Consider the following 22,984-nt stretch of genomic DNA (forward strand, 5'->3'; position numbering starts at 1 on the left):
GGAGGGCACTGACACTTGGGGGCCACGGCAGTTTTTCACGGTATATTCCGGTGCGGCCAGTCCAACACTAGACAAGTATTTATTGAAATATCATAATATTGAATTAGGGCTCATGGACAAGCTTGCCAGGTTAAAGTATCACTCACTGTATTATTAGGGATAATGTAAGACCTACTGTAAATGCTAAGGATATTAGAAAGTTCACTGAAGGTTCGTGACTATATAAAAACACAAGCTTGCAGACGGAGTTATTCAGGGAACTCTTGAGTATTAATAATGTAGTATATAGGGATAATGTAACCCCTTCTTTAATCATAAGGATATTAGAAGTCACTGAAGGGTTCTGTAACTTGATGTAAAGGCACAAGCTGCAGACGGAGTTATTCAGGAAACTCTGAGTATCACTCATGTTGTTATAAGGAATTATTTACCCCTACCTCTTTCGTAAATGATAAGGATATTAGTAGTCCACTGAGGGGTTCTGTCACCATATAAAGGCCAAAGTTGCATCTAGTGTTATACAGAACTCTGAGCATCACAAATGTATTATTATGGGATAATGTACCTCCTACTTTAATAAGGATGTTGGATGTCACCTAGGGCTCTGTGACCATAAAAAGGCACAAAGCTGCAGGCTGAGTTGTACACTAGACTCTTAAGTATCAAATATAGACATTGAATTGTTACAAAGTGGGATAACTAATGTACCCCCTACTTTAAATCACAAGGAAATTAGATGGCGGCTCAGGGTTCTGTGACCATATAAAGGCTCAAGTCTGCAGGCTGAATTATACAGGGAAGCTGAGATTCACTCATGTAGTTAAAAATGGATAATGTGCCCCGCTGTAAATTATTAAGGACATTAGAAGTCACTCAGGGGTTCTGCGGCCATGTAAAAGCAGAAAGTTGATGGCTGAATTATACAGGGAATGGCCCATGATCATTCATTACAAATCAAGGGGTAATGTACCCCCTATTGTAAATGATAAGGTTATAAGATGTCACTGAGGGTTCTGTGGACAATATATAGACACAGGGCTACAGGCTGAGTTATACATTGAATTGTAAACATTGCTCATGTATGATATGGTATATTGTACCCCCAAATGTCATTGATAAGGATTTTAGATGTCACTTATATGATCATATAAAGGCATAAGTCTGCAGACTGTGTTATACAGAGAACTATGAGTATCATGTATGTGTTTATATTATAATCCCACTGCAAATTTTTAAGGATAATAGGGGTCTCTGAGGGTCTCTGTGACCATATAAAGGCACACGGCTGCTGGCTGAGTTATACAGAGATCTCTGTGTTACCCAAGTATTATATGGTATAATGTACCCCCACTGTAAATGATAAGGGTGTTAGAAATCTCTAAGGGTACTGTGACCATTTTAAGGCGCAAGGCTGCAGATTAAGTTATACAGGGGTCTCTGAGAATCACTCATGTATTTTTCAGGATAATATACCCCTTACGGTTATAAGGATATTAAAAGTCACTGAGGGGTTTGGGACCATATAAAGGCACATGGCTGCAGGCTGAGTTAGTCTGTTGACTATCCATGTATTATAAGGGATACTGTAACCCCCACTGTAAATGTACATGTGGCCATGTAAAGGTGCAAAGCTACAGGCTTACAGGGGACACTCACTAATTGATTATAAGCGATACTGTACCCCCTAAATGATAGGGCATTAGATGTAACAGAGGAGTTCTATGACCATAAAAGAGACAAGACTGCAGACCAAGTTATGCAGTGGACCCTGAGTATCACACAGGTATTTAATGGATTAGTGTGCCCCCTACCGTAAATCATAAGGATATTCGCTTTCACTGAGGGGCTCTGTGACCATAAAAATTAATGAGCTGCAGGTTGAGTTATTCAGGGAATGCTGAGCATCACTCATATACTATGAGACAATGTACCCCCTACTTTAAATAATAATTAAATCAGATGTCACTGAGGGGTTCTGTGACCATATAAAGGCACAACGCTGCAGGCTGAGTTATAAAGAGATCTCTGTTTCACCCAAGTATTATATGGTATAATGTACCCCGCACTGTAAATTATAAGGATGTTAGAAATCTGTGACCACTTCAAGCAATAGACTGCAGACTGAGTTGTACAGGGAACGCTTGACAATCACTCACCTAATTTACAGGAAAAATGTACCCCCTACTATAAATGATACGGATATTAGATGTTCATTGAGAGGTTATGTGACTGTATAAATGCACAAGGTTATACAGAGAACTACTATTCATGTATTATAAGGGATATTGTACCCCCACTGTAAATTATAAGGATATTATAAGTCAGTGAGGGGTTCTCAGACTATATAAAAAGCTACAAGTTGAAGTTTTAGTTATGCAGGGAACTCTTGGTGTCACTTAATGTTTTAGGATAATTTCCCCCCTACTGTAAATAAGGATATTAGAATTCACTAAGGCGATCTGTGACCATTTAAAGGAGACCGGACTGCAAGTTGAGTTACCGTATACTGAGTGTCACTTTACATAAAAGGGATAAGGTACCTCCAACTGATAAGGATAGTAGATGTCACTGTTGGGCTTCTGTGGCCATATAAAGACATAAGTTGCAGGCTGTGATTTATACGGGGAACTCTTTGTATCTCTCATATATTTTAAGGTATAGTATTGCCCCAATATAAATTATAGGGATAATATGTGTCACTGAGGGGTTCCCATACCATATAAAGGCACATGGCTGCAGATTGAGTTATAAAGGGAACTCCGTTTATCACGCAAGAATTTAAGGCATAATGTACCCCTGTTCTGTTCTGTGACCAGAAGGCACCAACGCTGAGTAGTCACTCATAGATTACAAGTGATGCTTTACCCCTACTGTAAATTGTAGGGATATTAGGAAGTTACTCAGGAGTTAAGAGACCAAATAAAGACACAAGGCTGGTAGGCTGAATTAAGGAACTATCACTCATGAATTATAAAGGATATTATACCCCCACTGTACATTATAAGGATATTCAAAGTCACTGAGGGGTTCTCTGAATATGATAAATGCACAGGGTTACAGAGTTATTCTAGGACCACTGTGTGTCACTCATGTATTATAAGTGATCATATCCCCCCCCCCTACTTTAAATTATAAGGACTGTGGGGTTCTGTGACCATATAAAGGCACAATGCTGCAGGCTGAGTTATACAGAGGACACTTGAGTATCAATGCTATATTATAAGGGAAAATGCCCACCCCCAAGTGAACACTGTGTATCATTCACATATTATAAGGGGTAATGTTCCCCCTATCGTACATTAAAGGATATTAGAAGTCACTGACGGTTTGTGACCATGTAAAGGCACAAGGCTACAGACTGATATATGAAGAATACTATCACTCATTGATTATAAGTGATACTGTACTTCCTACTTTAAATGATAAGCATTTTATAATGAATTCTGTGACCATTGCTGGGGACTAATTTATATAGTGGACTTTGACTATCAGTCATGTGTGTTAAGGGATATTGTACCCTACTGTAAATTGTAAGGTTCTGTGACTATATAAAGGCACAATTTGAAGGCTTAGTTATTCAGGGAATTCTGGGTATCACTCACTTTTTGTAAGGGATAATACCCCCCTACTGTAAATGATAAGGATATTAGAGGTCAGGGTGTCTGTGACCATAGAAAGGCGCATGGCTGTGGGCTGTGTTATACAGGGGACTTTGAGTATCACTTTTGTAGTATAGGCGATAATGTAACCCCTCTCTTAAGCCATAATCACTTATCATATGCCATATACAGTATAAGGGATAAGGTACCCACTACTGTTAATGATGAGGATAGTATATTTCACTATGGGGTTTTCTGGCCATATAAAGACATAAGTTACAGGATGTGATATATATGGACAACTCTTTGTATCTCATATATTTTAAGGGATAATATTGCCCCACTGTAAATTGTAAGGATATTAGATGTCATTAAGGGCTCTTTAACCTTATAAAGGCACAAGACTATTATACAGGGGACTCTGAGAATCACTCATGTATTTTACAGGATAATGTACCCCCTACTGTAAATGATTAGGATAATCGATGTCACGGAGGGGTATGTGACCATATAAAGCACAAAGCTGCAGGCTGCAAGGCTTTTTTTAATTTTTATCATTTTCCCTTTTTTCCCCCTTAAACTGTTGATTTCATATCGTGACTTTTGCCTTGAGTATTCTGATCACGCTATCGGATCAGTTATTTTATTGATTTGCCTAATTCTATTTGATTTTTTTTATGATTTTATTGCAGTTTTTTTCTTACATTGCTTTTTTGCAGATTCCCAGTTTGGAGTAGAAATACATATTCACCCATTCTGGAGTCATCGTAATGTGTAGTTTACTAAATTATATGGTTTTCAGGGGTCACCCTAATTGTAGCTTTATTCCACATAAAACTGCCAGTGTTTATACATGAGTGTAAGTGTAAGCCATCAAATAAGTATGCACAAGGTAGATTTTGTGTCTTTACATGCTATGTACTTCAATAAACCTATGTACATTGGGTATCAAACTGTTCAGTGGACCCCAGGCTTTCATATTAAGGGGTGTTTTATCTTGGTAACTAATAGTATGTGGTAGATAAGATGCTGCCCAGTTAGGAAGTTATGAGGTGATTTTTGTAAAAGTCCACCAAAATCACAAATTTACGAAATGTTTGCAGCTTTGGGAGTAGAAAGACAAGCATACCCAATTTGGATTCAGAGGAATGTCTACTTTCTGAAATTATATGGTTTTCTGGGGTGAACATTATTTTTTCTATCTTTGCCCCTCAAATGAAATGCCTGGCAAATGTGTTGATTTTGCAGTACCTGAAATCACAGACCAAAGCTGCAAAAAGACCCAAAGTCATAAAAAGACCTGAAGTTGAAGTCCTGAAGCCTCGAAATGACCCAAAGTAAGGAAAGGAGTCTAAGGTAAGTTCCACTAAACATAAATGAGTTTTGTTTTTTTAATTAATTAAACCCCTGTCCACAATGTATTATGTTAATACTATATAGGCCCCTGGCCACCAATGTTTTTTTTAAATATTCTATGGGGCCATGGCCACCAATGATTTTTTTAACTTGTTGGGGTCCTGACCACTAACTTTTAAACTTTTATGGGGGGCCCTGGCACCAATGTTTTTTTTTTATTAACTTATGGGGGGGCCTGACCGCCAATGATTTTTAAAAACTGTTATGTGGGACCGTAGCCAACAATGTTTTTGTTTTACCCACCAATGGCTTTTTATAAATTTTGTGTGGGAGGGATTAAGTTTTTAGCGCTGATATCTATGTGGTGTAGGCTTGGGTGGATCTGGGGTGGGCCTTGGGGTCTGGACTGGGGTTCTATAACCATATAAAGGCACAAGGTTGCAGGCTGAGTTATACAGGGGACTATCACTGATTGATTATAAGGATAATGATATGGATTAAGGATGCTAGATGTCACTGACAGGCTCTGTGACCATATAAAGGCACAAGGCTGCAGACTTATATAGGGAACTCTGCTTATTACTTGTATTATAAAGGATAATGTATCCCCACTGTAGATGATAAGGATATTAGAAGTCATTGAGGAGTTTTGTTACCATAAAAAGACAGAACGCTGCAGGTTCAGTTATACAGGGAACTCTGAGTATCACTCATGTATAATAAGGATAATATACCCCCACTGTAGATGATAAGGATATTAGTAGTAGGGCCCCTTGCCACAATTGTTTTTAGCTCTTTATGCCCCAGGCCACCAATGTTTTTAATTTTAAGGGCCCCAGGCCACCAATATTTTTAACTCTTAGGGCCGCTTGCCAGCAATGTTTTAAACTCATTGTGCCCCTTGCCACCAATGTTTTTAACTCTTAGGGCCCCTTTACCACCAATGTTTTTTATCCTTAGGGCCCCTTGCCACCAATGTTTTTAACTCTTAGGGCCCACTTGCCACCAATGTTTTTAACTCTTAGGCCCCCTGCCACCAATGTTTTTAACTCTTAGGGCCCCTTGCCACCAATATTTTTAACTCTTGGGGCCCCTTGCCACCAATGTTTTTAACTCTTAGGGCCCCTTTACCACCAATGTTTTTTATCCTTAGGGCCCCTTGCCACCAATGTTTTTAACTCTTAGGGCCACTTGCCACCAATGTTTTTAACTCTTAGGGCCCCTTGCCACCAATGTTTTTAATTCTTAGGGCCCCCGTGCCACCAATGTTTCTAACTCTTAGGGCTTATGGTGCTTTGCCACCAATATTTTTACCTCTTAGGGCCCCAGGCCACCAATGTTTTTAACTCATAGGGCCCCTTGCCAACCAATGTTTTTAACTCTTAGGGCCCCTTGCCACCAATGTTTTTTAATTCTTAGGTCCCCTTGCCACCAATGTTTTTAATTCTTAGGGCCCCTTGCCACCAATGTTTTTAATTCTTAGGGCCCCCGTGCCACCAATGTTTCTAACTCTTAGGGCCCCTTGCCACCAATGTTTTTAACTCCTAGGGCTCCTTGTCACCAATGTTTTTTAACTCTTATGGTGCCTTGCCACCAATATTTTTACCTCTTAGGGCCCCAGGCCACCAATGTTTTTAACTCTTGGGGCCCCAGGTCACCAATGTTTTTACCTTTTAGGACCCCAGGTGACCAATGTTTTCAACTTTTACGACCCCAGGCCACCAATGTTTTTAATGCTTAGGGCCCTAAGCCACCAATGTTTTTTAACATTTAAGATTTAAAGAAGGGGAAGGTCATTTCATGAGTATATTCTCTCCTGACAGTAGCACATATTTCCAGGGGGCAACACATTTGTCATTGCCTTTATTAGGACCGGCTAGTGTTTGACCAAAGGATTTAACCTACTGCCTCATATTTACACATCAGAAATGCAGAAAAGTTCTACTAATACATTTGATTTAGGTTGAGTTAGGTAACTGCTTAAAGAGTCGACCTTGACCAAAAGTTACGGTTCCAGGTTCATGTCCATGTGAACTTTGGTACTGATTGGGGGGGTGGTCATGGGTCCAGTGGCAGGGTTGGCCCAACTTGCACCTACCATCCTTATTACCCCTCAAAGCTCTTGCTCGCCTAGCAAACAATGGAGTGTGTCATTGTGGGGGCAAGAAGAAATATAATACTCCTCCATCGCTTTAGCAGGAATCCCCCACCCAAAAAGGATGTCTCGTAACCTGGAGAGAGTGGTAACCAAAAAACAAACAGTGCAAAGAATTCACGCGGAATTTCACCTGACGAACGGGGAACGCCCTCCGAAACGTTGTTTGATGCAATAAACACACCAGGGGTAGGACCCCGGTTTAAATCGCTCCGTGTGCCAGCCTCTCTTGCTTCTTCAAACCAAAAAACAAATCCAGCATAGGTGTTTCCCAATATCAAGCACCTTCATATACTAAATGTCTGGTATAGGATAAATAGGCTGGTGGGAAGTGGATGGAATTCCAATGTTAAGAAAGGGGCAACGGACTTGAAGGGAAATGCTTACATTGTGGCCTATGGAGTAAAGCAATTTTGTAGTTCCTTCCAATCATTGGCGATCAATGTGTGTCCTTAGTAGAACGAGGCACAGGAGCCCCTTCCCTCAATATTCACCATAGGGATTAAAGAAAAACGCTGAGACATATTTATGGGGAAACCTGGCAGGGAGCACAGGATTTATTAAAATTAACAGCTAATTTATATTTGGGCATCCCTAACGACCAATGATCCAGAGGAAGGAGAAAAACCCTAGAGTACTATGAGGACCAATCTGCACTGAAGGTAAAAATGCCTTCCTGACTCCTAGAAACGGCAGTCGGTTTTACACCCTGGATCATGCTAAGCACCCCCTCCTATACACACCCTTACCTATACACACCCCCTTCAACCTCTCTCTCCTATACATAACCATCCCTACTGTAGATATCCCCCCATCATTACTCCTACCCTCCCTCCTGTACATAACTCCGACCCTTCCTCCTGTACATAACCCCTCACTCTCCCTCCTGTACATAATCCCTCACCCCACTCCTGTACATAATCCCTCACCCACTCCTGTACATAACTCCCACACTCCCTCCTGTATATAACTCCCACCCTTCCTCCTGTACATAACCCCTCACTCTCCCTCCTGTACATAATCCCTCACCCCACTCCTGTACATAACCCCTCACTCTCCCTCCTGTACATAACCCCTCACCCACTCTTGTATACAACTCCCACACTCCCTTCTGTACATAACCCACAAACACACAGACAGACAGACACACAGACATACGCCCTTGGGAGAGGTAAACCGGAAGGATTTAGGCCATGGTGTTGGGTCGGCAGCAGCAGCAGTTGAGTCTTTGGGTGGAATGCTGAAAAGAAAAGATTTAGAAAGTGTTGACATAAGAATAAAGACAAATACTTGTTTCATTATGATATTAAAGGCTCGGTCTTGCTTTAAGAACGCACTATTCATTGGGCCTGTGGGGACTGTTTGGGTCTCTCTACACATGGAATGCCTTGGCCTATTATGAATCTCAGTCTGAGCCTGCGCCATTTATTCTTTTATATGCTTTGATCACCTGGTGCCAGTCTATTACCCAGTAGCAACCCATTTCCAAAGGTGGATATCTAAGCCAGATGTCCAGCAGCCCTATCAGCATTACCTACCTCCCCTGTTATTGGCCTGCTATAGAATCAACACTTTATCTGCAGACTTCGATCTCTGTCAGCAACCTCTTACAACCTAAAGGCAGCCAAACATCGGTCTATGGAGTGCCCTCAAAGTAATCAGCCTACGGGCTCAACAGACGGTGTATGATTTCCTTTTATTGTTCTGATTGAAAATGCTCAGAACTGCAGGAAGTAAAGTGGAGCTGCACTGGACAACATGAGGCATCTCTAGATAATGGGTAATTGTCAGTAAATTGATACATTACCCATACTCTCCGGAGCCTCTTCATGATGGCCTTCCTAAGCTGTTTTCGCAGGGTTGGCCTCTCCACCACCGGAGGATCTTTGATGATCTCTTCCACCTCAGGAGCTTCTTCTTCTCCATCCGCTCCCTCTTCTTTCTCCTCCGCTACAGGAGTTTTCTCTTCGTTTTCTTCAGGAGGTCCTACCTGTTCTTCTTCCCCTGCAGGAGACTGCGCCTCCGTCTTCTTCTCCTCCACTGCAGGGGCTTGATGTTCTTCTGCAGAACCTCCTACTTCCGCTCCCTCTTCTTTCTCCTCCTCTTCAGGAAGTTGCTTATCTTCAGCGGGAGCGCTTTCCTCTTCTTTTTCTTTATTGGAGCTTCCTCTTCTTCTTCTCCAGGAGCGGCTTCCTCTTCTGCTGCTGCTGCAGGGGCTCCATCATCCTCCTCCTCTTCTTCAGCTGCAGGACTTTGTTTCTTACTAGGTTTGAAGGGAAGAAAATGTAAAAAAAAAAAAAAAAGGGTCATTATTGTAATTTGTTTCCAAAGTATTGCAACTACAATTCTGATCACTGGAGGATTAAAATAGCCAGATAGCCTTGTACCTAAGAAATAACATTATGCCTGCTACACACCTGTCCCTACTGTAACACATTGGGCAGTTACTGAGCTGAGTAAGTTCCATGCTAGACTTCACCCAGTGATACATGCTGAGATACATGATATGGTTGTAGGGACCTAAAAAAGTTCAACAAGTTTCTGTGCTATTTACTATTAGTATGGCCAAAGCACCCAGAGGTACGAGAAAACATCTATTTTTTGAACGTTATGTGCCAGTAAGTGTAATTGAAAGTGTTAATTGCAAAATACATACCCAGCAGCTTCCTGTAGCTTCTGCTCTCTCACAAACTCGTTGTGCAGCTGGTTAAGGTGTTGGTTGATGGTCTGTGAGCACATGGGAGGCACAAGGATAGGAGCAAAGGGGAAAGAAAGGAGACAGTTAGGATTATGCCTGTAGATGTGCTGCTAATAGTACCTTTATATGCTGAGGGCAGTGAGGGTGTGGGATTCCCTGCCGGCAGCTGATGATGTGATATTGTTCAGCCTTTTCTCATCATAGGGAGAAAAAACCCCAAATCACCCCGTGTGCAGTTGTCCTGATTGCAATGGACCAATCAAAGTTCAGTATCTAGTTGTTAAAACACACAAGAAAAGCATCAGGGACAGTGATCCCAGGTGAACTTACATTCTCCAGCCGCAGATACTCAAGTTGCTGCCTCCGGTTTTGGACTCGAGTTGGATGATCCTGTGGAAGAAGAGAGTCAATGTTAAGCGCTTCTTTGTACCACTTATTATAGAGACACACAGTGAATAATAACCTCTCCCATAATTATACTAGTGACACTTACAGGAGGCAGCTTGGCAGACTTCCTGAGGGCGGCATATTCCCTCTTGATCACTTCCTGAAACATAAAGAAAGAAGCAGTGTGAGATAAGAGCTGGCAATCTAATATTATTTGTTCCCTATTTACCTAAACATCAATTCTGCATTACATACCAGTGAGTTGAGCATTTTCCAGTACAGGATAATGTTCTCCTTGGCTCTCATCCTTGGGTCCACTTCGCACGTAAGAAGGAAGTGCTTTCTGAAAAAGAAAGATATCACTGAATGTTAATTAAACATTTTCCAACCGTATTGCCCTTGCAGTTACCCCTGGGGCAATAGCAAATGATTCCCAACATGTAACAAGTCCATTAATGGTTTACTTACAGGACGATGTTCTCGCTGTATTCGACCCGGTAGTGATGTTCTGCGGGAAAAACACATTTCTGTTAAATACGGAGCTATATGGGGAAAGGAATTCACATATGATAAAACAAATGGCACAACCTTAGGAACTGATAAATTATATAGGATTTTACCGTAATAAGAAGCGAGGGCCTCAAAGTCCGTATGTTCCCCCCTGAAGTCCTTCAGGACGGAGTACAGCGTCTGTAAGTAAAAAGAAAAAGCATTAGGGACAGAATACTAAGTGGCTCTGGCTCTGAGGAGAATAGAGACAGAAAAGGGTTTGGGTTTTTATGGGGCAAACATGCCAGTAATAAGGGCATTTTATTCTGAAAATTAAATAAACGTAGTGCTTGGATTCCCTGGATGTCAGTTCTACATGCACATATATATATATATAACCTACAGGGACAAATATATATATTTTTTTTCATACAGCTGGAGCACTCTTGTAAATAGGCAATTGCCCAGGTGCAGGTTATAGTAAATTATACATAGAACAACGAAAAATCGCACACACAGGACTTATAAGGTGCAAAAAATAAAAAAAAGATTTATTGCAACGCTTCGGCTCCTGTACTCGAGCCTTCTTCAGGTGGCCTGAAGAAGGCTCGAGTACAGGAGCCGAAACGTTGCAATAAACCTTTTTTATTTTTTGCACCTTATGGGGCAAATTCACTAAGGCGCGAAGCGCCGAACGCTAGCGTTAATTCGCTAGCGTTTGGCATTTTCGCTACTGCGCAAATTCACTAACGAACGCTGGCGTAGTTTCGCTAGTGTTACTTCGCAACCTTACGCCAGGCGAATTTTCGCTAGCGACGAAACTACGCAAATTCACTAACTTGCGCAGTGTACTGAATGCTACCTTTTACGCTAGACTTCCTTCGCCACCTCAGACCTGGCGAAGCGCAATAGAGTAGATAGGGATTGTTTAAAAAAAAAGTCAATTTTTTTTCTAAGTCCCAAAAAACGCTGGCATGTTTTCTACATGATGGGTGATAGGCTGAAAAAGATTGAAAATTTTGTGGGGCTCCCTTTCCTCCCCCCTACATTTCCTGACTCATGGCAACTTACCTAGACAGTGGGCACATGTGTAGGGCAAAATAAATTTTTTATTTGCTGATTTGAAGGTTTTCTAGGCATTTGTAGTGCAGATACGTGTTCCTCCATTGAAATTTGAATTTCGCGCCGTATGCAAATTAGCCTTCGCTAGCGTAACTTCGCTTTATATAGCGAATCAACGCTAGCGCAACTTTGCAACCTTACGCTACCCCTGTGCGCAACTTCGGATTTTAGTGAATTTGCGGAGCCCTGGCGAAACTTCGCCTGGCGAAGCAGTGCAGACAGACAGACAGCTTAAGTAGAACTTATATAGAAGAGAGAAAGGGAAACACCAGTTCAGATGAGAGAGGATTGTTTTACACTGAGGCATTACCAGAAGAGATGGATTTCTCTGCACCTTGTCCATCGTTGAAACCTACAGGGACAAATAGACATAATCAGCCAAAGTGAAGGCAAGAGTTGTTTCCCTTTAAATTAACTTTTAGTATGATGCAGATAGTGATATTCTAAGACAATTTTGACTTGGTTTTTCTTTTTTTATTATTTGTGGGTTTTGAGTTATTTAGCTTTTTCTTCAGCAGCTCTCCAGTTTGCAATTTCAGCCATGTGGTTGCTATGGTCCAAATGACTCTAGCAACCATGTTCTTTGAAGAAAAGTAGCAATAACAATAAATGTGTAGCATTACAGACCAATTGTTTTTGGATGGGGTCAGTGACCCATTGAAAGCGGGAAAGAGTCAGAAAAATATCGAAAACATTTAATGAAGACAAGTGAAAAATTTGCTTAGAAGTAGCCATCCTGTAACATACTAAAATATACATTAAAGGTGAACCACCCATTTATGTATTTCCTTATCTATATTCTCCCATTTGTATGAAACATTGTTCCAGTCAATGATTAAAGCCCATTATTAATGCTGCTGATGGATTGGCTTCTTATAAATACCATATACAGTAGCCGTATGGGCTCATATGCACAAAGCCGACCCCCCAAGTGAATTTACGACAGACTCGCTGAAGAAGAAATCATGTGCTGAATCAGTTGAATTTGCAAGATTACCTCTTAATGAAGATTCTCCGATGGGGGAAAAAAATAGGGGGCGGCACAAGGCCGGGGCACCCCAAGGGGGGTCTCCCTAAGGAACCCCTGGCTCTCTCTTTCACTGTTCAGATAAAGATGTAATTATATGAACAATGGAGAAGCCAAAAAAAAACTCCCAGGTGTTAATGGGCAGGTGTGAATCACCGAAGTCGCGGTCCAAAAATGCAGGAAAGGCACTGTAGCAATCTGTATAGAAAAGAGAATATAAAGGCAAGTTAAGGAATTTAGCGCTTAATATTTCCTATTTAATACAGAGGAAAGCAGAAATGTATTTTCCCCTAAACTTTGAGCTTTGTATCAGTTCCAGCAGGTACTGAGCCTCGGTCTCTAGAATGCTGGAAGTTTCCTCACACAGTCAATTAGCAGAGAGCCCTAAATAACTGCCAAAGTCTGTGTCTCCCAACCAGCACTAACATTAAAGGCTTCTCCCAAGCACATTTTAGGGGAAAAATCTCCAAATTCACTAAAATCAGGGAGAGGAGCAACATCTGCTAGTCTGAGGGGCGTCACCCAACCTTTTCCCCTCTTGTTTTTACTATAGTAAAGGTTATTTGGCAAAATATCTCTCAGAGGGAATATACACTTAACCAACGGACTAAACCAACTGTCAAACCCTAGGTGTAAAGTCTCCTCTCTTCTATGGGACCTGCTGTATGTCCCCCACTCATCACCCCCCAACTGTCCCCATGGCACGTGCCTCTGCTTCCCACCCCTAGTTCCTTATGGTGTGCTACAGGGTCCCCAAAAGTTTCCTTCTGTAGATAATGTGAATATTTGCTGGCAGCCCTGCATAATGCCAAATGCACAAAAAGTCTGTCTCTCCCAACCAGCACTAAGATTAAAGGCATCTCCCAAGCACATTTTAGGGGAAAAATATCCAAATTCACTAAAATCAGGGAGAGGTACACCACCTGCTAGTCTGTGGGGGACATTGCCCAAATTCCCTCCTCTTTTTCCACTAAAATAAAGGTTTTTTGGCAAAAAATCTCCCAGAGGGAAAGTACTCTTACGTCTCGCCACAGGGCCAACCAACGGACTGAACCAACTGTCACACTCCCAGGTGGAAGTCACCTCTGTCCCCTGCTCTTAAAGGGGAAGTGTCCCCTGTTGATGAGTGAGGTTTGTATGGCATTTATTTCTAATTAGATGTGCAGCACATACACAGACTATTAAGTACACAGAGCATTGCTTTGTATGTGTGGCCTATTAAGTCAGTGCAATTACTGCGCTGCCATATCTGTTGGGTCCATTCATTCATCAGCCATGGTTTTGGGGGGTCCTTTGCTTATAGGGGGCACCTTAGCCTAAATAGTGGGTAGAGATGGTGGATCTCATTGTTCTTGGTATTTATTGCTTATTGAGCATTTTGTGATTATTTGGAATATGTCCAGCCAATCTTGCTCAGGGATTGAGGTTTGTCTGTTTCCCAAGACTTAGTATAGTGAGGTAAGTTGGGGTGCTTATGTTCCAGCATGACCTTGTACGTTAGAGAGAGTCCGTGTCGGTGTATTTATAGAGCTTTATGTTTCAAAGCTGTTTAGTGGTCTACACACAGTATTTCCTATTGATATAGACGTCATGTAATGTTTCAGCTGTTTGTACCTCCACTTGTCCCCAACTCACCGCTTTTCTTTGTTTTTTAGGATCATGGGGATCTGGTCTATTTCCATGCCTAGAAGGTGCCTCGATTGAAGATTCTGGAGCCCAAAAGCAGTTTCGTATCCCTTATGTTCAATCCCAGGTAAGTAGTCCGTGTTGTTTCTTATTGGGGTCAGTGGTGATGGATATGGAGCCAGTGAACAGTTTTTGTTTAGCTGGTGCCATATACTTAAAGGGGTTGTTTACCTTCCAAATTTTCAGTTCAATTGTTTTCAGATTGTGCCCCAGAAATAAAGACTTTTTCCAATTACTTTCCACATTATATGAAGAGCATATGTCAGATTAAAAGCCATCTACATGTTCTTCTCTTCAGCTACCACCTAGCATCTGCAGTGGTCTCTGCAAATATTGGGGTCCTTGCAACACATTTGGGAAGGGAGTGTGGCTTTGGGATAGCAGCTATAGTAGGTAGAGATGGTGCCATAGTTTTATGGGATCTCTCTGTACAGGCTATGAGCAAACATAGGGGCTGTTCCTGCTGAATTTTGCTAAGTACAGTGGAATACCTTTGATGCCATTGTTTTATGGGATCTTACTGTACAGGCTTTGAGCAAACTTTGGGGACTGTTCCTGCTGAATTGTGCTTAGTACAGGGGATATATTAGTACATAGTTATAGTTTTATGTGAACTCTCGGTACAGCCTATGAGCAAACTACCAAACTTAGGGACTGTTCCTGCTGAATTGTACTTAGTACAGGGGAATACCTATAATTTGTGGGTCAATGTTTGTGAATTACATCCAATAAAACTATTAATTTGCAAACCTCTGTGTTTTTTTTAGTTGAGGTAGGTCTAAACTCTGTGGATTTCAGCCAGTTGATTGGGTCAGTTTCTTAGGCTATCAGTCTGTCTCCGTTTCATTAGGATGAGGGCCTTTGCAGTATCAACAGGAATGGATCATTTTCTGTACAGACTAGCAGAGAGGGAGGAATAATTTAAGACAACTGTGATTGAAGTGTGAGGGATATCTGTATCAGTAATTGTCTTGATGTTCCACAATAGTTTCAGGATAGGACAGTTCCCAGGGTTTGGCTGGGCCCAGACCCGTTTCCTGCACTCCTTCTCCTTACTTCCCACCGGTCTCGCTGGTGCGCAGCAAAAATGTGCAGGTGAATTCCGGACCTGCCTGAAACCTGCGGGTTGGGTGGGTTCTGGCCGACTCCTGCACCAAATCCTCGGGTCGCTGGCGGGTTCCAGGATTACCGGCCAGTAAAAATGATGGTTGATCCCAATGGTAATAGGGAAAAAAGATAGATATATAGGAATTCCAGAATTTTTTTTTCAGAAAAGGTGGCCTCCCTAACTCCACACCCTCGACCTTGTACTTCCGGCTCCTAAATTTATATACTCAAGCCCACCCTGCCCCTTTTGTGATGTCACTGCATGGGCGGGGTGGCATGAGTCTATAAATAGAGGGGCAACAGTGGGCTGGGACGGGTGCAGATTGGGTGGGGATCGAGAATTTCTTGTCCCACACATCACGAAAAATGTAAAATGGGGGTTCTACTGTATTTATAGTTAGGCTCTTGTATGTAAGCACATGGGAAAGAGGTTGTATAAATTGCATAATTTTTGTCCATTGGTCCTTGTCTAAGTTTTGAGCCCTTGGATCTGCTTATAGAATAGGTAAACAACTTTGTTAGGGGCATCTTTTTGGGCCTATATTTGTTTGAGATGTATAAATATAGGTTCAGGTCTAGCCTTATGTGGAGGGAATTGTGTGTGGATAGAGTATTGGATTTGTCGGTATTTAATCCTAACTCACTAGTTGTTCTGCCTCCTAGAAGTTCTTTTATTTTATATTAGTTGCCTTTGATGAAAAAGCTGGTGCCAGAATGTGACTCTAGTTGCCATCCCTTGTAGTTGTCTAAGTCTAGGTGAGGAGAGGAGAGAAAGTAGGATTGCCAAAGACTGGGATATGGAGAGCGGGTACGTTAATCCACTTCCCAGTTTTAGAAAGGGTGTCCAATATTTCTTATGTAGTTTTAGAGCTTTGATTCTGTTTTTATTTCTAAAGATTCCTTGGGGAAAGCCAGGGGGCAGCCCAACATGTCAGTCTGAGTAGTTTTCGGAATGCCTGGATTTTCATATGTGGTATAATGGAGCATCCTGAGGAGGAGTCAATATCTGGTTCAAGGGCCATGTTTATGTGATTGATGACCTTGCCTAGGGTCAGGGGTTATAAAGCCTTCCCTTTGGGTGTGATAGATAATTGGGCTGAAATGTAGATGAAGTTTAATAGTATATGTGGTGAGATTGGGGCATGGGGTAATTCCACAGAAGATTTTATCTTGTCTGTAATATCTTTTCAGAATCTGGACAGTTTACAACAGAACCAGGGTCGGACTGAGCAGGCAGAACACCGGGAGCAGGCCCAGACCCGCTCCCTGCAACTCCCTCTCCTTATCTCCCTTACGCTGATGCAAGCTAGAAAGAAGTGCATTCTAGAGAGAGAGAGAGAGAGAGAGCTTTATGCTGGTAATGTAACATGGGCGATATGATGCTGGAAAGTTGAAGCTTTGAGGCAATTTTCAGGTATTTCAACAAAACCACCAATTTTGGGAAAGCCTTGCGAGCTTTGAGTAGAAAGGCGTGGGTACCCATTTTAGAAATGGTAGAATGTGTACTTTCCAAAAATATATGGTTTTGGCGGAGAAACATATATTTCTGTGTTTTTCCCCACAAAAAAAGTCAATACGTTGATTTTCCATTAGCTTGTAAAAGGGTGAAGATGTTGTGATGTGGAAAAGTGCAGTGTATGACAATGTAAAACCCTGGGCCGGTGCTCCTATCAGCAGAAAACTGCACCGGCCCGGGGTTATACCAGTGAGCACCACGGAGCGATCCTCTTCCCTCTTTCTTCGCGCGGCTGCGCATGTGCAGTAGAACAGAAAAACAAACTTTAACTAAAAAGACTGCACATGCGTTTGCCCCGGGAAATTTGAAGAAAGAAGAAGCCGGAAGTGGATCGCTCCGTGGTGCTCACTGGTATAACCCCAGGCCGGTGCTGTTTTCTGCTGATAGGAGCACCGGCCGGGGTTTCAGATAAGTAAATACAATCACTTGGGGTGCCTAACATTTGGGACACCCTGTGGACTGGCAGCCTGCAGGAGGCTCTGTTTGGTAGGGCACATGGTATTTCTGAAGGAATTCAATAATGAGCACTAGCTTTAAAGGAACAGTTACATCAATGTTGCTCATGAGCCACTGGTTGGGGATAAGTGATCTAAGGCAAACAGGCAGCGACCCTTCCAACACTTTCTCATTGTCTCTTCTTCTTCATGCTCAACTTTAGCAGTGGCTAACTTTGTTGGTCAGGGCCCTGCACAGAAAGGATTTTTCTGCTGACTTACTCAACTATATAACATGCAAATAACAATGCAGAGCAGTGTGACAGTAGATGGCTAGGGTTTGATCTGACTCATTAGTGCATTCATTAATTGAACTATTTACATAATAAAGTGTAACAACTGTTTACATTGAGACCTATATACGTAATTATCTGAATTTCTCCTACATGTTTATTTTCAGCAGTGTAATGACTGGTTATTGCCCCCACAGCAACAACATTGGGTCCCTAAACAAGGACCAAGACATTTTCCATGGAAATATATTGCAGCTGCTTAGCCATTTCACGTGGCCCCTATAGTTCCTGGGAGCCCAGCAGTTGCAGGGTCTGTTTCCTTTATGTTACATTCCTTTTTTTCAGTAAAATGATTGGGGAGTTTGTATCATAGTAGCTGTGATTTAATTAAAAAAGTCAAAAATGAAACCTTCTGTCCCAGCAAAACCTACCTGTGAGTTAATTATTTGTGCATAAGGACATAGCCATAGTCCTGTGCACTTGTGTTCATGAGGGCCCCCATATAAATAACATGAATGGGGCACCAAAGTTTCCGATAGTGTCCCTGATGAAAGTGACAGCTGTTTATTTATAAGACAGGTATGGGATCAGTTTTTCGAAAACCCGTTATCCAGAAAGCGCTGAATTACAGAATGGCTCCTAGAGACTGAATTATAATAAAATAATCCAAATTTTTAAAAATGATTTCTTTTTTCTCTGTAATAATAAATCAGTACCTGGTACGTGATGCAAATTAAGATATGATTAATCCTTATTGGATGCAAAACCAAGTTATTGGGTTTATTTATATGATTTTCTAGTAGACTTAAGGTATGAAGATCCCAATTACTAAAAGATCCGTTATGTGGAAAACCACAGATCCCGAGCATTCTGGATAACAGGTCCCATACCCGCGCTAGTATATCAATCTGAATCTGGCAGTTTATTTGAGCAAAAACATAATTGGCGCTTTTGATCAATTAGCATATTTTTGAATTTTCAGTGGTATAATTACAATTGAAGTCCAGTAATGATTCCCTTTGGAAACACAACAGCTGGGACCCTCAGTAGAGAAGGTGGTTTATTGTTTCGAGGCACCAAGCTCAGAATGTTGACATGCCATTCAGCAACTTCAGACAAAAATTGCCTCTCGTTTACATCATACCTTATGCTTTTATAACCTTACACAAACACCATCAACATATTTTAATTACTTTCATTAGCTAAAGATTTTTTTCAACGTACAGAGATAAAGGGTAACTTTACAATGTTGTTCAATGCATACATCAATTATTCTCATTAGTTGAAAGACTCCACCAGAGTGAGAGGCAGATCTGAGTGGTTACATATTAGATCTGAGTGGTTACATATTAGAAGATCAAACACATTTTTTTTAAAAAACACAAACAGGGTACAAGAGGGGGGGTTCTGGTTGGACCGTGGGGTCATGTGTTGGCATCTGTTCCTTTATATGTAGATAGTTTTGCTAAGTAGTAACCTGGGGTATGTTTGTACCAATCAAATCTGCTTACCCCAGACTTTCTCAAATGAATCGAATATATGTTAACTTGTAAAGGGGAAGTGCTTATTATAGATTTCCATCACTTTTGGGTGAGTGGGGTAGATAGTTTCCAAGTCTAAATAATGGTTTTCCTGGCATAGTAATAGAGGAGTCGCAGAAGGGAACGCCGGTATTTGTCCTGGACAATATTCTCCACTAGGCCCAATAGACATGCTTCTGGGGACCGCACATTTGGCATGTCTAGTGTTTCCACTTTACCCCAAAATTTGTCAACCGGTGGGCAGGTCCAGAACACATGTAGAAATATACCCGGGCTTGTCCCGCATTTGAAACACAACTTATCTGGCTTAAGGCCCATCGAGTGTAGTCTGGCCGGTGTGAGGTAGGATCTATGGATTGTACTGTAATGTATTATAAAATCATTATTTACTTTCATTAGCTAAAGATTTAATTGAATCCTGATTAAGATATACACGTACTGTTTATATAATCAGTTACTACATGTGAAATTAAAAGTTGCAATACTAAATTCACGATTAAGGTGATACTGACACCAGAAAAAACCTTTTTTATATCCATCATAACATTATCTTTGAATGCTATTTATAATTTTGCCATAAAAGTATTTGCCTGATGCTTTTACATGACCTTTCTTACACCCGTGTTCCTCTAGGAGGGGGCTGCCATATTTGTGCAGCAGGAGTCCATTAGAATTAGAAACTCTAATTGACAGACTGAGATGGGACGGTCAGGTTGGCAAAACAATCAGGTTTAAGAACTTCAGGTAATAATTACTTAGAAAACCAGAACTAACAGCAAAAAATGATCAATGTGACCTTTATGTAACTTTTTTTTTTTTAAAGGTAAGTTTTATTTCTTATATTTAAACACACACATCAGTCATACATACAACAAATAAGTACACTCGCAGACTAAACTGTACAAGTTAGGCAGGAAGAAAATATGGCACATGCTATCACCAAGCATAACACAATACAGTTATTGAGCAGTTGAGATGGACACTATCAAACGCAGAGGAACTTTACATCTGAAGGCTAGGTTTCCGACTTGTGTGCAAAAGCTCAATATGTAGTGGCATTCCCAGATTAGATGGAAGAAATCCGCAGCTTGTTGGTGACACCTGGGACAGGACAGCCGGGACACCAGCTTTGCTGGATTGGGATCATGAAGAATTTCTTCTATGATTAGGCAGGATTGCTGGGGTGTAAGACTGTTAAATTGGGAGTTGAAGGTATGTCATAATTGTAGGTATTTAAATAGTGGAATTGGCGTTGGCTGGCACTTTTGTTGTTGTGTGCAATGGGTGGCAAAGGTATGATTCTCAAGGAGGTCCTTCAAGCATTTAATGCCTTGCCTTGGCCAGATCTAAAGTGATTTAAATAGGAATTTCCCCAGAGTGGGAGGTGAGGGGATAGGAGGGGTGGTGAATGGCCCAAGATTTTGAGAGCCAGGCCTTCTGTGGGGTAGTCAGTGTCGTCTGTAGCAGGCCAGAATCCCTGGGACTCCGATATGGAAAGTTGCGGAGACTCTCCCACGAGGATAGTAAAAGAGCTTGTAACTGCGAGTTTGGGTTATACGGGTCAGGGTTAAAGCACCAGTGGAGGTAATATATTTGTGAAGCTATGAAATACCAATGGAAGTTGGGGAGGGCCAGTCCTCCCTCATCGCATGGTGCACACAACTTTGACCAAGCGATCCTGGGTGTTTTATTGTTCCAGAGAAAGGGGATCATGATTTGGTTTATACTTTTAAAGTATTTTTTGGGGATAAATATTGGCGCATTATGGAGTAGGTAGAGAATTTTGGGGAGGTAAATCATTTTAATGACATTTACTCTACCCCAGAGAGACAGAGGGAGTTTAGTCCATCGATTTAACGTATTGGTCAGATACTAAAACTAAATTTGGGTTGAGGTTTAAGGTAGTGTATTTGGTGAGATCTGTATGGACTATCACTCCTAGGTATTTGAATTGGGTGGCCCATTCGAGTGGGGTCTCTTGTGGTAGAGATCGAGGTTGGTCAGGGTCAATGGGGAATAAAATGGATTTTTATATGTAACTTTTTTTTTTAAAGGTAAGTTTTATTTCCTTTTGAACACAAACATACAGACACACAGTACAAACTGTTGAGCAAACTGACACAAGGAAGGTACATAGCAGAAGTAGAAAACCAAAGTGGACTCTATGCATAACAGGTAGGTAGTACTTCTAGAAAGAGATGTAAAATAATTACAACACAATGATTAAGGCCTTCCCTGACAGGCCAGGGCTAGGGAACCCTCTATCACCACTGCTAAGAAGGGGTGCTCTGACACGGCTCAATCCGGGGGGTCTGGATCCACGTCAGCCCACGGGCCCCAATTGCTGTCAAATTTCGTTAGGGCACCCCTAGATTCATACGTAAGTTTATATAGAGGTATCACACTATTAACCAGGCATATCCAGGCACTAAGAGAGGGTGGGAGGTTGCCCATCCAGTGCATTGCTATCGTCTTCCGTGCGTAGAAGAGGAGGATGCGGAAGGCAATTCTAGGGTATTTGGCTGGGACCAATTCCTCCAAGACCCCTAGTAGACAAACAGTAGGGGAGATGACCCTCGGAAACTCTAGGTTATCCGCTAAGTAGTGTATCACTCTAGTCCAGAATTCGAAGATGCGTTGGCACTCCCATATTAAATGGAAAAATTCCGCACCCGGTTGCTGGCACCTGGGACAGTTGTCAAGAGGGACTCGGCCCATTTGTTTAAGGCGGATAGGGGTTATATATACATGGTGTAGAATTTTATACTGTACCAGCTTATCCTTGAGGGAGATAAGACCAGCGTACACATTGTCTATTGCCTCCTCATCCTGAGTAAGACCTACAATTTTAGTAGCCCACCAGTCTTGGACAGTTCGGAATGGTTTGGGACCAGATAGGAGAAGCCGGTGGTAGAGTCTGGACACCAATTTGGAGGGGCTAGGGTCCCGGAGAATATCTTCTATAGTCAGGGAGGATTGCTGGGGGGTAAGGGAGTGAAACTGGGAGTGAAAGGCATGTCGTAACTGGAGATATTGAAATAGCAGAATAGGCGTGGGGTGGGTCTTGCATTGAAGAGCAGGGAATGTGGGGAACGTTTGCGGGTCAAGGAGGTCCTTTAGGCACTTAATTCCGTGGAGTGGCCAGAAGACAGAGTCTGGCAGGGTTCTGAGGTGAGGTAAGTGGGAGTTTCCCCACAGGGGCAAGTGGGGGGGACAGTATTGGAGGCTCACATCCCAACACCTTGAGGGCTTACATCCAAGCTTTATGAGGGGTGGTTAACGTAGTTGGTAGAGAGTTGTAGTCTTTAAGGGACCGGTATGGGAAATTGCGAAGACCCTCCCACGAGGCCACAAGGAGGGCCTGTAACTGCGAGTTGGGGTTATAAGGGTCAGGGTTAAGGCACCAGTGGAGGTAATAAATTTGCGAGGCCAGGTAATATAGGTGAAAGTTAGGGAGGGCCAGGCCACCCTCATCACACAGGGCACACAGTTTAGTCAAAGCAAGTCTGGGTGCTTTATTGTTCCAAAGGAAGGGGACCATGATCTGGTTAATGCGTTTAAAGTAAGACTTCGG

At 42.0% G+C, this 22,984-nt stretch overlaps 1 protein-coding gene and 1 long non-coding RNA gene across 3 annotated transcripts; one reads left to right on the top strand and one right to left on the bottom strand.

Annotated features, from left to right (window-relative positions):
- Window positions 1–1,699: 1,699 nt before the first annotated feature.
- Window positions 1,700–7,321, top strand: LOC121396447. Of its 2 annotated transcripts, none has more exons than XR_005963046.1 (3): window positions 1,700–1,783; window positions 4,848–4,955; window positions 7,152–7,321. It is a non-coding gene; the product is annotated as an uncharacterized LOC121396447 (long non-coding RNA). The 2 variants fall into 2 exon arrangements; XR_005963045.1 differs by having other exon boundaries at window positions 7,155–7,321.
- Window positions 7,322–8,111: 790 nt separating this feature from the next.
- Window positions 8,112–10,501, bottom strand: LOC121396040 (cilia- and flagella-associated protein 251-like). The gene is made up of 5 exons (XM_041570627.1): window positions 10,451–10,501; window positions 10,139–10,198; window positions 9,767–9,837; window positions 8,918–9,281; window positions 8,112–8,350 (listed from the first exon to the last, which is right to left on the bottom strand). Exons 1-5 carry the CDS (start codon window positions 10,499–10,501, stop codon window positions 8,297–8,299), a joined length of 600 nt encoding a protein of 199 aa, XP_041426561.1. The 3' UTR covers window positions 8,112–8,296.
- Window positions 10,502–22,984: the final 12,483 nt, after the last annotated feature.

This window comes from Xenopus laevis, chromosome 7S (genome assembly GCF_017654675.1).
Source record: "Xenopus laevis strain J_2021 chromosome 7S, Xenopus_laevis_v10.1, whole genome shotgun sequence".
NCBI classification, from domain to species: Eukaryota; Metazoa; Chordata; class Amphibia; order Anura; family Pipidae; genus Xenopus; species Xenopus laevis.